Below are 13,070 nucleotides of genomic sequence, written 5' to 3'. Positions count from 1 at the left end.
TGGAGCCCATGGATTCAGCAACCCTTTCCTATGGCTGTTGTTTCCTGTAAGATACTGTGGTCGATTTTTAAGTTATGTTGGGGGGAAATAATGAATTTTAGGATGGATGTTGTTATAAAAAGCATTTGCCATTCACATTTTGGAGGGATTGAAGTCTGCTCCTTCATTGCTTTCTTCTGTGACCTTGCATCGCTCAGAATGGAGTTTGCACGTGTGTAGGATGGTTGCAATTACACTCTGTGGAAACGACAAAAGCATAAACGAAAACTTTGCATAATGAGTGTTATTAAAATTAGATATGTCATTCTTAATTTCAGGAAAACTTGTGGTTATTGCAGTTATTGATGAGAAAAATACATCAGTTGAACATACCAGGTATGGTACCTTGAAATAGTTTTAAGCTTCAAACGTCATGCAGTTCAGATTTTATAGGGTTTCAGATATTTTATATGGTCTCTTACTTTCCCTGCAGCACTTAGCTAGGGTAGCAGATGTTAGAATTTAGTTACTGTATTTTCAAAATAGGTGACGAAATATTCATGTATTTATTCTTCCACAGATTAAAGTCAGTTATTAAGGAAGTTGCCCAAGATTACAAAGCCCACTTCCGTAGGTAGGTGCTTCAGATTCTGAAAGTTTCCTTTCGTTTTATCCAGTTGTGTTTTGTATTCTAATGATTATGTTTTATGTTCTAATAAAGCAACAGTAGAAATATTTTGTACTTTCAAAGGTGCATCAATGAACTAAGTTGTTACAATTGTGTATCGTGTGTGTTTATGACTGAAAGCTGATGGGATTCACATTCTCTTTGGATAGTTTTGTGTGTTTCACAATAGTGTTCTTGTGTACAGTGATGAGCAAGCCTTGATGTTCCATTCTTTGAATTGTTTGCCCTTTTTTTGTGTGTCTAATACTCTCTTCTTTTTGTTGTTGGTTAGGGATTTCCACTTTGGCCATATGGATGGAAATGAATATATAAATAGCTTGCTGATGGAGTAAGTAAACTGCTAACTGATTTTCCTAGCTATTTTAACATTTCGGTTTCGGAGGACAGAAGGGCACAGATAAACTAATTGACATATTTGGATGCAGATATTGTCATCAAATACTTTCATTTTGCAATTTCACATTCAAAACCTTACTGAAGCTTAATACTGTTGTATACTGCAAAACATATTAGCTCATGATTCAGAGTTATAGAAAACTTGATTAATAAAACAATTGTTTTAAATGTCGGATGCAGTTAAAAATGTGCTATGATGGGAAGTTCTTAGCACTGATGGCTGATTAAAAGTCAGGAAGAGTCTGAAAAAAACAAACCAAGACCTACCTCAGGAAATTAGAACAGGTAGTGCAAAATAAAACCAAAGCAAGCAGAAGGATGTAGTAATTTCAAAAAGCAATTGAAAATTGAAAATGGAATAACCTGAAACAAAAATGCTCATTCTTGCCAAAAAGCCCATTCGATTGATAAACTCTCGAGCAAGGCAGACAAAGATGTAAGACCCACATCACTTGGAGCAAGAATTAAATAGGATACCCCTAAACCTGTTAAAGCCATTGAAAAGTGAACCATGAAACACTAGGAGAACTTTACAATCATTAATTAGACAACACACACAACGTGAACCAATTCCTTAGGATCTGCACACTCGTAGACCTCATAGGGAATAGAAGTCACCCTTTGCCTCCTTGTGGGCAGGGAATACAGATGAGAGTAGAGGAGACCATCGTGGGACCCCCATTGAAGTGACTGAGTTATGGTGGCCAGGGAAACCCATGAAAAGCAAGGAATTTGTTAGCCTGTAAGCATAACGTGGAGGTGAATGATACATACTCTCCCTTTCTTAACTGTTGTGTTTTAAGTCTGCATACTATATCAAACCCTCCTAAAAGGAGAAAATAAAATTGTTGCAGGCTCTTAGTGCTGTTTTAAATTAGATAACTGTTTAAATGGAATTTACAAATGAGCCATAAGCACAACTCCGCTATACCATTCACCCTCATGTAGACTTAGTACGATAGGGGAGGGCATATTGCTGCACCTAGATTGCGTCTTTCAGTGAGAATCTTCCTAGGGGGCTCCCACTGGGCCCTCTCTGTGGAGCGGGGCATGCCTCTCGCGCGGTGCACAGTGTGACCCCTTTTCTGAATCGTTCATGTTTTCAGCCTGCCGTGATCGTGTCTCTGCACACTGGGTCAGCTCTGTATTAAATTCACCTCTGCCTGATTTGTTTCTGAGATCATAAGTATTAGTGTTTCATACCCACCAAGTTTCCAAGTACAATAACTGCAAGTAGTAAAATGAGGATTGAAAACAAGATTGTAAACAGATATTTGTACACAGTGTTGATTGCACTAGGGTGGAATTGGGGTTATGTGTTGGGCTGTGATCAACATGATTGGCCGTTCAAAACCACCAGTCAGTGTACAGGAGAAAGATGGCCTTTCTACTCCCGAAACAGTTAGAGTCTCAGCAATCCACAGGGCACTCGCTATGAATCAATGTTGACCTGAGGACAGAGAGTTTACTGCAGAAACAGCACATTCACCTCCTGAAAACCTTGGCCCGTCAACATCTTTGGAGTCCTCTCGAAACCTTGCCTGGCAAAGTGCCCGAAGATGTGTTCCTCGGGTTGCAAGGCACTCGGAACCCTACCGGGAAAGACAGGTCTCCTTCAATGGGATCATCGTGATGTGGGAGTAGTAGAGCTCTGAGAACCTTCTGCCGATGTAGCATGACTTAAAATGAATTGAAACCAATGCAAATAGCCATTAATGGGCAGAACAGGGGATTGGAAAAGTAGAATCTAAGACAATGGAAATGTGTTAGGAATGAAATGGGACACTTCAGTGAGCTGAGGTAGATCAGTACAACCACTGTGCAAGTGGTACGGCGCTGCCTCCCAGACACTGGGAAGAGAGAGGACCTAAGACCCAGCGAGCCCTAAAGGAAGAAGGACCACAGTGTGAGCAGACAGACGCCCGCCCACAATCATCGCAGCACCACTCACAACAGCAAGAGGATGGAAACGACCTGAATGCCCCTTGGTGCAAGAAGGGGTAGAGACACGCTGGTCCCTACACGCAGTGGAGCGCCACACATCGTTAAAGAAAGACGAGGAGACGGAAACACCTCACAGCGTGGGTCGAGAGAGGGAGGGAGGGAGGGTGGAGGGAGGGAGGGATTTGGAGGCTATCATGCGGTGTGAAGTTAGTCAATCACCAAAGAACAAATATGAGATCACCGTTAGAAAAAAGAAAAGTCAACATAAAGATTTTCATTACCCTCCACTCCCCTCCACCCCCGATGTTTGTCAGTTACCTGGGTGGGAGGGGTGGGGAAGTAACTAAAGCGTAGACTCCCGCACTCACTTTCTCAGGAAGAAAAGTATCACTTTCTTCCTTGGCAATTAAAAACTTTCATATGTTAGCAAATGATTCAGGACAAACTGTAGATGTCTGCTTTTTCTTTTTTCTTTTTAACCAAACTCACTGCCACTGAGATGATGCCAACTCACAGCGAGCCCATAGGGCAGGGTAGAACTTCCCGGTAGGTTTCTGAGACTGTAACTCTTTATGGGAGTTGAAAGCCTCATCTCTTCCCCAAGGAACTGCTGGTGGTTTCAAACTGCCAGTCTTGTGGATCGCAGCCCAGCGCGTAACCCAGCGTGACACCGGGGCTCCCGTGATGTCTGCTTTTTCAGCACACCTAGAGCCTTCCGGTGCCATGTCGCACTTGGGGAACACTGTTCTAGAGAGTCCACGGAGGTTGACTGGGTGAAAGAGAAGAGAATACAGTGGAGGAGGGTCAGGACAAACATCGTGGGGTTTGATGTGTTGAATGCAAAAGTGATGATCTGATCATGTAACAGCCTCCCTAAGTCACAGTACAAAGTTGAAATTAGTGGAGTGCTAGTAGATCTGCGGCCTATTGGATGATTTTGTATCTGAGGTTTTATGACTAACGACTAGAATGAGATGGTGTTCCCCATCATTATTCCTATCAGACTCTTTCCAAACAAACACTGGTTTCAGTCATGGATTTCTTTTTACATAGAAGCTACTTTTGTGTGAATGCCTGGCTTGGATCCAGCTCTTCACAAGGGTTTGCCTGTCTGTCTGTGGCTCGGTGTTACACTAACTGACGACCATGCAGCAGTGCCAAGCTTCCGCTCCTGTTGGGTGGATCCGATTGGAGCAGGGAGCTTGGTTTCTGATCACGCACTCAGACCGCTGCTCCTCAGTGGTGCTGAACACCACACTCACTGGTGCAAGTAGCTTCGGTCGAGGGCTGTGGATTTTCTCTTGGGTCTCGGGTGGGCTCACTCAGAAGGGGTAGATGTGAGTACAGACTGCCAACAGGTTCCATTGGCTCCACTTGCCTGCCTGTCTCAAGCCTGGCAGTTTCCTCTCCTGGGGATGACTGGAACCAGCAGCAAACGCGGCCACTGGAGCACGTGTGGACCCCTGCTAAGCCACGTGCTTCCGGGAGGAACAACTGCTAGTCACCTGGAAGAGACATGGTACAGGGCAGTATTGGCCATCCTTGCTCTGGGTGATAATATAGTGACAGTGCAGTCCTGGTGGCCAATGGTTAAGGGCTCAGCTGCCACCCCAGAGATCTTTAGTTCCGCCCAGGCAGCCAGTGTGCGGGAGGAGGGCTGCTGTGCAGGCAGCACTGTGAGGCAGGTCCAGCCTCGGGATGGCAGGCCTCCAGGGCAGCCACAGCCACACAGTGGCCACACCAGACCACAGAGTGATTTGGGTGACACATGGAACTTGACGCTGCTTCATGGTGACACGAAACCCTGGCCCTGAATAGCAGACAGTGGTCATGTGATGCCCTGTTTGGATTGGCCGTTGAGTCACTGCCGGAGCACGAGGGCCGCACTCTGAAGGACAGGTGGCATGTGTGTGGGCGTTAGAATTTGTGGTAGCATTTATTATGTGCAAAAGAGTGTGCTAAATGTTTAACTCAGACTTTCTCATGTCATTTGTGTGCCAAGACTGATAACCCCACCTCTTAAAACTTATAAAGGAAGAACATAGCTAAGCTGCTTGCCTGACGCTGTGTTTCTCCAGAGAGACTGCTCTTGTCGGGGTACCGTTGTGCTCCCAGCAATGGTGTCTGAGTCACCGAGGTGTTATTTAAACAAGGAATATTGCTGCCTGGACGTGGGCAGGTAGTTCATGAAGAATCGTTGTAGCCCTACTTTTTAATCGAGTCTTCAGATTGCCTGGCAGACCACAGTGTCTTCCCGTAATGATCAGGTGGACATTGAATCGATGGGCCTGTGGAGCATGTCTTAACGTCGGCCTGGGGAGGAACGCTTGGTGCCTCCATTTAGAACTGGGGTGACTGCGCCGTGATGTGGCTCTGCTGGTGTTTGTTTTCTGTGTATTTAATGTGCTTTTTAATTTCGTTGCTGTCATGTTTTTCAGTGAACTGAAGGTGCCAACGGTGGTTGTGCTGAATACTTCAAACCAACAATACTATGTACTGGACCGACAGATTAGGAATGTCCATGACATGGTCCGGTTCATTGATAACATTTTGAACGGCACGGTGGAGGTAAGTCGTCTGCTTCTGTTTCAAAGGGCTGGTCATGGGAGGGAGAGGAGAGGGCATGTGGCACGTTTGCCTCTCGTGCTGGTCCGACACAGCCATGGGCGTCACCTGGGGCAGACTCTGTCCAGGCTTCTCTACCTTAGAGCGGACAGAGACACCCCAACACGGAGGGAGGACCCAAGAGGTTCCTTCTCCTCAGAGGAGCCAATGCGGTGCTCCCTTGTAGAGATGTGGGTAGTCCCAGTACCGGGACATATTGCTGGCATTCAAATTCAAGGAGGAAGGGATGAGTAGGGTGTGGGACTTTCTGGAAGCACAGCTTCAAAACCCTCAAATCACTGCCATCAAATCAGTGCCGACTGATAACAACCCTCTAGGCCAGCCTAGAGCTTCTCCTGTGTTTCTGAGACTATTTATGGGAGTAGAAAACCCCCTTCTTTCTCACGAGGAGCTGCCAGTGGTTTTGAACTGCCAGCCTTGCGGATCACAGCCCAGTGCATGAACCAGGACAACTTGTGGTATAGCTCGTGGGCCATAAACTAGACAGACAGCACCCACTGCTATCAGGTGGCTTCTCTCTCCTCGCAGCTCTGCAGGACAGAGCAGACTGCCCCTGTGTATTTACGGAACCATAACTCTTCTTTTATGAGAGCCGAGAGCTTCATCTCTCTCCTGCAAAGGACTGGTGGGTTCGAACTGCTGACCTCTGGGTTAACAGCCAGATGTGTAACTCGCTGGGCCACCAAGGCTCCTCTGTGGGGCAATAGGACTGCTGGATTTCTTGTGGTTTGTAGAATGGGCTTCAGCTGGTAGGACTCTTCAGAGACGAATGCTCTGGAAACCTGAGCCCGAGGGGAAAGTGTGAAAGGCAGTCCAGAAAAATGTGTCGCAGAATAATGACGGCACGTTTTCATTTTCTGTTTGTTTTCTGTAAACGAATTCTCTGTAAAATGGATTCTACACAGAGAGGGAGTGACACCATTCCCTGGGGAGGCGGTGTGCCGCACATGCCCTCACTCAGTGGAAACGTGGCAAGCACGAGCTGCCCTTGATCTCACGGAGTCTGGCGGCACTTCCCTTCCACTTCGGTTGTGCACAAGCTTGATTTGCGAGTTGGCTGGCATCCTACAAGCATTGCTACTTTGGGTCAAGGCCGGGAAGTCGGCACAATCCCCTTGGTCACAGAGTAAGACTTCCCAGTGGGTGCACCTGCTGGGCCTGGTGAGGGGTGCTCGCGCTCTGTTGGCAGTTTCCAGACACCTGTCTCCCCATAGAACACAGGGACTGGTCCCGGTGAACAGCATGCGTGCACACTGAGGCCATCATCAGGAACAAGGGTGCCTCCCTCGGCCCCTGTCCTTTGCGTCACTCCTTTCCTCTCCCGTCTGCGCTGGCTCAGGGCTCTCGGCTCAGGGGGCCAGGCCCAGGGCTCACCAGGCTTGGGGCTCAGGGCACCTTTCAACCTGTGCTTGTTGAGGTAGCATAGAAAGGGGAGGGAACGGTACTTCAGTAAATTTTGTTTTGTTTTTGTCCCTGTTAAATTGAAGGCCCAAGGAGGGGACAGCATCTTGCAGAGGTTGAAAAGAATAATGTTTGATGCGAGGACTACCGTGTTGGTAAGTTACAACAGTCTGTTCAGTGCCCTTGATCGTTCAAAATAGCAGGTACTGTATGTCTAACGGTGGTAAATTGGAATGATACAGGATAAGGAAACGGGTCTTTTTACCTTGCAGGATACTTGATTAGTCAGTGTTTATATTTTGAAATGGCCTCATTTAGGGGACAGTAGGATGACGGTAGCTGTGATGACAAAGGAAGTGCAGAATCTCCCCAGCCTAGAGAGATCAGCTGGAGGAGAGAATTATGAGGTTTGTGGGAGGGGGATCAATGCCCACCAGAAACGGTGATGGGGAGTTTGGCATCCGTCTCGGTTGTTACTAGCAGGGGTACATCAACACATGTACATGCACACGATTTGTATCTCTGACAATAACTTTTAATGACTGTGCAAATGTTGACTTTAATTCACTGGAACTGCAGTTCATATTTCATCTTTTATTTTCTTTATTCTGAGTACAGCTTAGCCAAAAAGGTACGTACTGTGTTCTCCTTCCCCTGGCCAGTCATCCAGGGCCGACCACAAGAAGGGCAGGAGCACATTGCAAACTAAGGCCGGACCCCAAGTGTTCCTGTACTTGGCATGCATGGAAGCCCTCTGAGCTGTAATGTGGAAGAAGCAGTGGCCGAGTCCCCGGGTGCCTGTCTCTGAGAGTGAGCGAGTGAGTGTCTGTCTCTTCTCTCCCCACAGTCGATTTTCAAGAGCTCCCCACTCATGGGCTGCTTTCTCTTCGGCCTGCCACTGGGTGTCATCAGCATCATGTGCTACGGCATCTACTCGGCAGACTCCGACGGAGGCTACATGGAAGAGCGTTACGAGCTGACCAAAAGCGAGCTTGAGACCCTGGAGAACCAAGAACTGATGGAGGAGAGGCTGGAGCATCAAGGGCGAAATGGCTTGGAGGCTCCGTTGCCACCTGCTGAGCCTGTGCCCCCACCCAAGGACGCAGCCGACAAGAAGAAAGATTGAGCCCCACCAGTAGCAGGAAGCACCGTCTGGCTAGGATTTCCACTTACTCAAGAGTCTATTTATTAAATTGAGATGTTTAATCCTGACTCTGGCCGAAGGGGACGTGTGTGGCTAATACTGACGGCATGGCTTAAAGGCGTTCCTTCTATAAATGGGTGGGGAGGGGGGAGAAGTTTTTTTGGGGGGTCTGGAACAGAGAGACCCCACACGCATATGGAAACAAGACTTGCCATCCAAGTGTATTTTCTAGTTGTCACTGTAACAGATCACTTAGGTTTGCATGTTTTTCTCTCTGAATATGTGTGTCAAGGTTGCGGTTCTTGGCCAGTCAGCTAGAAGACCTGTTCACCATAGGACAAGTCATACCTCCACCTCCCATCCATCCTCCTGATATATTTTGGATAAGATTTATATGGACAAAATTAAATCTCAAAAAAAAAAAATACGCACTCTGAAGAGAACTGCTCATTTTTCGCATCTGAATATTGAAATGAGTCCGTTGGTTTTGTATAGCATCATCATGTTATTTTTTGGGTGTTATTTTTCAAGGAAAGAAAATGCTACTGGTTATCTTTCTGTTAATGTTGTATCATCGTGAAGGTTTCAGGTGGGCGGGCCTGTGTGTGGGGACAGGACAGCCGAAGCTCGGGCTGTGTACAGTGTGCCCTCACAGGACTGGAGGCTTCTGCCTCCCCCACCTAACCTTGGCCAAGCCCACCTCAGAACGGTGTACTTTATGGTTTTTTTGTTTTGTTTTGTTTTGTTTTGTTTTGGGTCTGTTTTATATCTTGGAATTTCTTTTCAATTTTCCTTTGGTAAAAAGCTTCTGCTGCTTTTTAAAAAGTAATATATCACTCTTTATGATAACTTATACTCCATGTGTGTGTATATTTACATATGTGTGTATATATATATGTATATATGAAATTTATTGACCACAAGTCTGTTAGCTAATATAACTGGTGTATCTGTGTTGATATGAGTAATTACCTTGTCAGCATGTCAAACAATGGAAGTCGAGCTCAGTGCAATGAAATTCCCTAGTTTTCTCCTCTGTCCCCCTAAATCCTTCACCCACACCAGCCTCCCAGCTTCCGTCCACAGTTCAGTGCTGTAGGACTTTCTCCCCAGGTCCTGGCTTGCCAGTCCGTAGTTTTTCCAGTAACCGTGTGGTGTGTTTGGTATAGATTCATTTCTTGTTTTGGTTTGTTTTTCTCTGGAGGCTTTTGTTTCAGCGGAACTTGAGAGTTTTCTTCGGTTGACCACTTTTGGGGTGGCCATTTCTCAAGTAATGGAGTTAGCCAAAGTAAAGGATTTCATTAACACTTAAAAAAAATTATTTTATTGGCGGCTCATACAACTCTATCACAATCCATACATGAGTTGAATCAGGTATGTTTGTACATATGTCGCCCTCATTCTTTCTAAACATTTACTTTCTATTGAGCCTTTGGTATCAGCTCTTTTTTTATTTGTCCCCCTCCCCCTGCAGCCTCATAATCCCCTCATTTTACATTGTTATACTTTTTAAAAAACAGTTTATGTCACTTCTGATGACTTATCCATCATGACAAAACCAAAACGCTGAAACTCAAATCTTCAAACAAAGGGATGACTAGCGAGTGCTTTCTTGAGTCTACCTGCTCCTGCTTTTAGTCTTGAATAGCTCAGTGCTCGTGCTTCAGGTCTGCGGCACCGTGGCTTTTTATTGATGAGACACAAGCAGGGTCCCAGAATTTCAGCCCACAGGAAGGTCAGCGTTCTCACACACAAACTGGAGACCCATGCGCATGGACCCATCCTCTTGATTTCAGGTAGAATCATCTCCAGCCAGCGGTGGAGGATACTCTCCGAAGGTGAAGGTCATGCTCTGATCAGGCTTGTGTCACAGCAGCTTCCGTCCCCTGACGTCCCAAGATAAAGATTTTTGAGAGGCACAGACTGCGTTTTCCCACAAAAGAGAATCTCATTGAGAAACTCCCGGAAGGGAGGGAGAAAAATCTTGGGTCTTAAAGTATCCACACACAGACTGTGGGGAAATTCCTGCCAGTGGCAAGAAGCTTCCTCTAGGGATAGCAAGGGTTTCTGACAGAGTCACAAGACATTGCACGGACTGTGTGCATGTTCAGTCCGCATCCCTATCTTCTCTCCCAGGCGCTGCCTAGCTGGGGTTGTGGTCGCAGTGAGTGGAGGTTAACGATGCCAAGGCTGAAGAGAGATTTCTGCTCCCCCAAATGCCTTTGTGTGGGTGTACGCCTTTGTGTTCGCCGAGCTTGCTCGTGAGTCACCTGCATGCTTCTAGCCTGGAGTGTAGCACTGCCGCAGCCGCTCTAGGTGAGGGGCCTCCGTGGGCAGCACAAAGGACACAATCCGGTCACCCTGCTGTGCGCTCCGAGACTTCCCACTGCCTGTGCCATGGACCTTCCTCAGGTCCACGGGGACAAGGCAGCGTGTGGGGGATCAGCTTGCTTTCTTCCTTACAGTTGGGTTTGTCAGGCTGCTCACAGAGCAAGTTACCAACATTTGTTCACATGCTTTTCCTGCTCAAGTGTAACCAGAGCACACTAGGAAAGCGGCTTTCCTTTGTGGATACTTAAGAGCCGAGGTGGCCCTCCAATAACTGGTTCTAGCAGGAGAAGGTAGGTAGTGTGGATCGTTGATGTTTGCATCTGTGTCACTGGAAATGCCCTTCCCTAACTGGGAAATTCCCTTCTCTTTCCCTTGTAAGAGTTCTGTTTCTACAACCCAGGACTCCTCCAGATGCTGCTGTGCCCAGTCCTTGGAGAACACGTACCGATATCTCAGAGAGCAATTGCATGTTTGTTTCATTTCTCCAGCTAATCTCATATAAACTTTATTTGAGGTGGTTCTGACCCCAAATGTTCCTCCTCCCACACACTTCTCCCTGGAATGTGATTGGGAGCTAACCCCAAGGTGCCAGCTGTCAGAAGGGAGAAGGAAGGGCATGTCTATGAGGAGTCACCAGCGGTGGCTGCTGGTAGTGTGGTGGGCTTCTATCTTCTTGTGCTGTGCTTCACGGGACTTTGTTTTTGCGGAAAGTAATTATTTTCATCGTGGCTTCATAAAGTAATGGAGGTTGGGCAAGGGGGAAATCTCTGGTGTTTTTGTTATGCAGAAATGTTCAAATCAATGTGAAGTATTGGGACGATCAATTTGTGTGATTAGGTTTGCCATTTTATTTTTATCTGTTTATTTGTTTCTGAATGTGTCTTGAGTCCAAGAATGGACAGTTTTTGTTTATTTTTCATTTTGAACTATGTAAAGGTTTTGAATGTGTATTACCAACTTGTTGAATTCTTGATGGCCTATCAATGGCACCAATGGTAACCTTTGCTTTTCTAAAATAAATTCACCGGAAATGTGTGCAGTGTTTCAATTTTACACTCTTCTTTTGGTTGTTTGTGAAATGACTAGTAGTATATGCAGGAGGGGCAGGTAAGACAGAACCCCTACAAAGATGTACATCATCCTTAACAAATAAGAACAGACTTTGGGAATTTAAGCAGACTCTAATAATCTACTTCTAGTCTGACCAATTTCTAAATCAAAAACCTAAAGTTCCTAAGTCTGATGCGTTTTATATTTGACATATCATGTAAAACCTAATACTTTTTAAGGATTCATTTTTCCAGGAGGGAATCTTGCCCTGCAGTGAGAGCGGCCTGCCTAGAAGCATGGCCAAGAAGCCATCCTGGTCGAAGGATGGTGCCCTAGTCATTCCGGAGCCTGACTTGTAAGTTGTTCCTTCCATGATGAGCTCCATTACTAAGTATGGCCTGTGAGTTCTGTGTGGCCATCAGCACCACTTATTGAGCCCAACTGAGAAGGACAGCCTGCCTTGTCAGAAGTAGAGATGTCAGAGTCAGTAAGACTGGTCTCTTACATAGAGCGTCGTCGTTGGTGTAAACTGATCTTGAGTCTCTTTCCCCTTGTGAAGTTGATGAGGTCTGATGCTACACTATATCCTTTTTAAAAATGTTCACCTTCAGTTCACAGTTGGATTTTGACGCCATCGACTACCTAGTGACCTTGGACACTTTGTGACCTTGATACCCCACACTGCTTGCCAGAAAGAGTCACGTCTGTCTGGTTTGTTCTCCCACCAAACATCATTTGGGGGGGAAATATGCAAGAGCCATGCTTTTTATACAAATGTTATAAAAGTTTTCATTTCTGAAAATTGCTTGCCAACAGGAACAACCAATATGGCAAAACCACAAAATGGGCCCACAGAGGTAGTCCGCTGCATGGACTAGCGGGCAAGGCTGGCTTTGTAGTGGGTGACAGAACTTGTGCAGCCATCAGTGGGTTCCATGGGGATGCGAGGGCACCGTCCCTGTTGTGAACTGCCCAGCAACGTTGGCGGCAAGCTCCAGGGAACCACCACCTGCCTGCAGTCAAGTACTTGCCTGTACTCCTGAGCTGCCTTCCCTGTAATCTGGAGACGATTACCTCTCTGTGAGGATTACAGGAGTGAGGCAGAAGGTGGATTTAGTACAGTGACTGGCGAAGGATAAAGACACCACGTGTAGACAATTCACTGTCTCATCTGCACGGAGAATGCGTGCTGTCATGTACCACAGAGAAAGGCCCAGGCTATTGGAATGAAATCCTAGTGCGTTTTCATTCGCTCGGCTATTTCCTACAATTTAATCCCTATTTATTTGCAAGGAATCATTCTGGGAGATTTGAAGATTATTCTCTTGCACCTAAATTACCCAAGATGCCAGATATAACCAGAATTTTAAAATTGCTATTAGATGCCACCAACAATATACTTAATTGGCATTAAAGAAACAGCATTGACAATTTTGCATGAAAACACTTCTTTGAATATCAAGGCTCTGGAGATATCATTGCAATAAAAGCTTGTCACATTTCAGAGGAAAA

General features: G+C 46.2%; 1 protein-coding gene across 1 annotated transcript in view; it reads left to right on the top strand.

Moving 5' to 3' along the window:
• TMX3 (thioredoxin related transmembrane protein 3) overlaps positions 1-9,484 on the top strand; it is a 39,463-nt gene extending 29,979 nt beyond the window's left edge. The window contains exons 12-17 of the mRNA XM_013004765.2: positions 318-375; positions 560-613; positions 939-995; positions 5,446-5,575; positions 7,120-7,188; positions 7,881-9,484. Coding sequence (XP_012860219.1) covers positions 318-375; positions 560-613; positions 939-995; positions 5,446-5,575; positions 7,120-7,188; positions 7,881-8,159 — 647 coding nt within the window. The 3' untranslated portion in view covers positions 8,160-9,484. The remainder of the gene's footprint in view (positions 1-317; positions 376-559; positions 614-938; positions 996-5,445; positions 5,576-7,119; positions 7,189-7,880) is intronic.
• The last annotated feature ends 3,586 nt before the right edge of the window (positions 9,485-13,070 follow it).

This window comes from Echinops telfairi, unplaced genomic scaffold, assembly GCF_000313985.2.
Source record: "Echinops telfairi isolate 266 unplaced genomic scaffold, ASM31398v2 ScPeMD7_7400;HRSCAF=8409, whole genome shotgun sequence".
In the NCBI taxonomy this organism is placed as follows: Eukaryota; Metazoa; Chordata; class Mammalia; order Afrosoricida; family Tenrecidae; genus Echinops; species Echinops telfairi.
The sequence above is the reverse complement of the archived record's forward strand: the minus strand, read 5'-3'. Positions and strand labels throughout refer to the sequence as shown.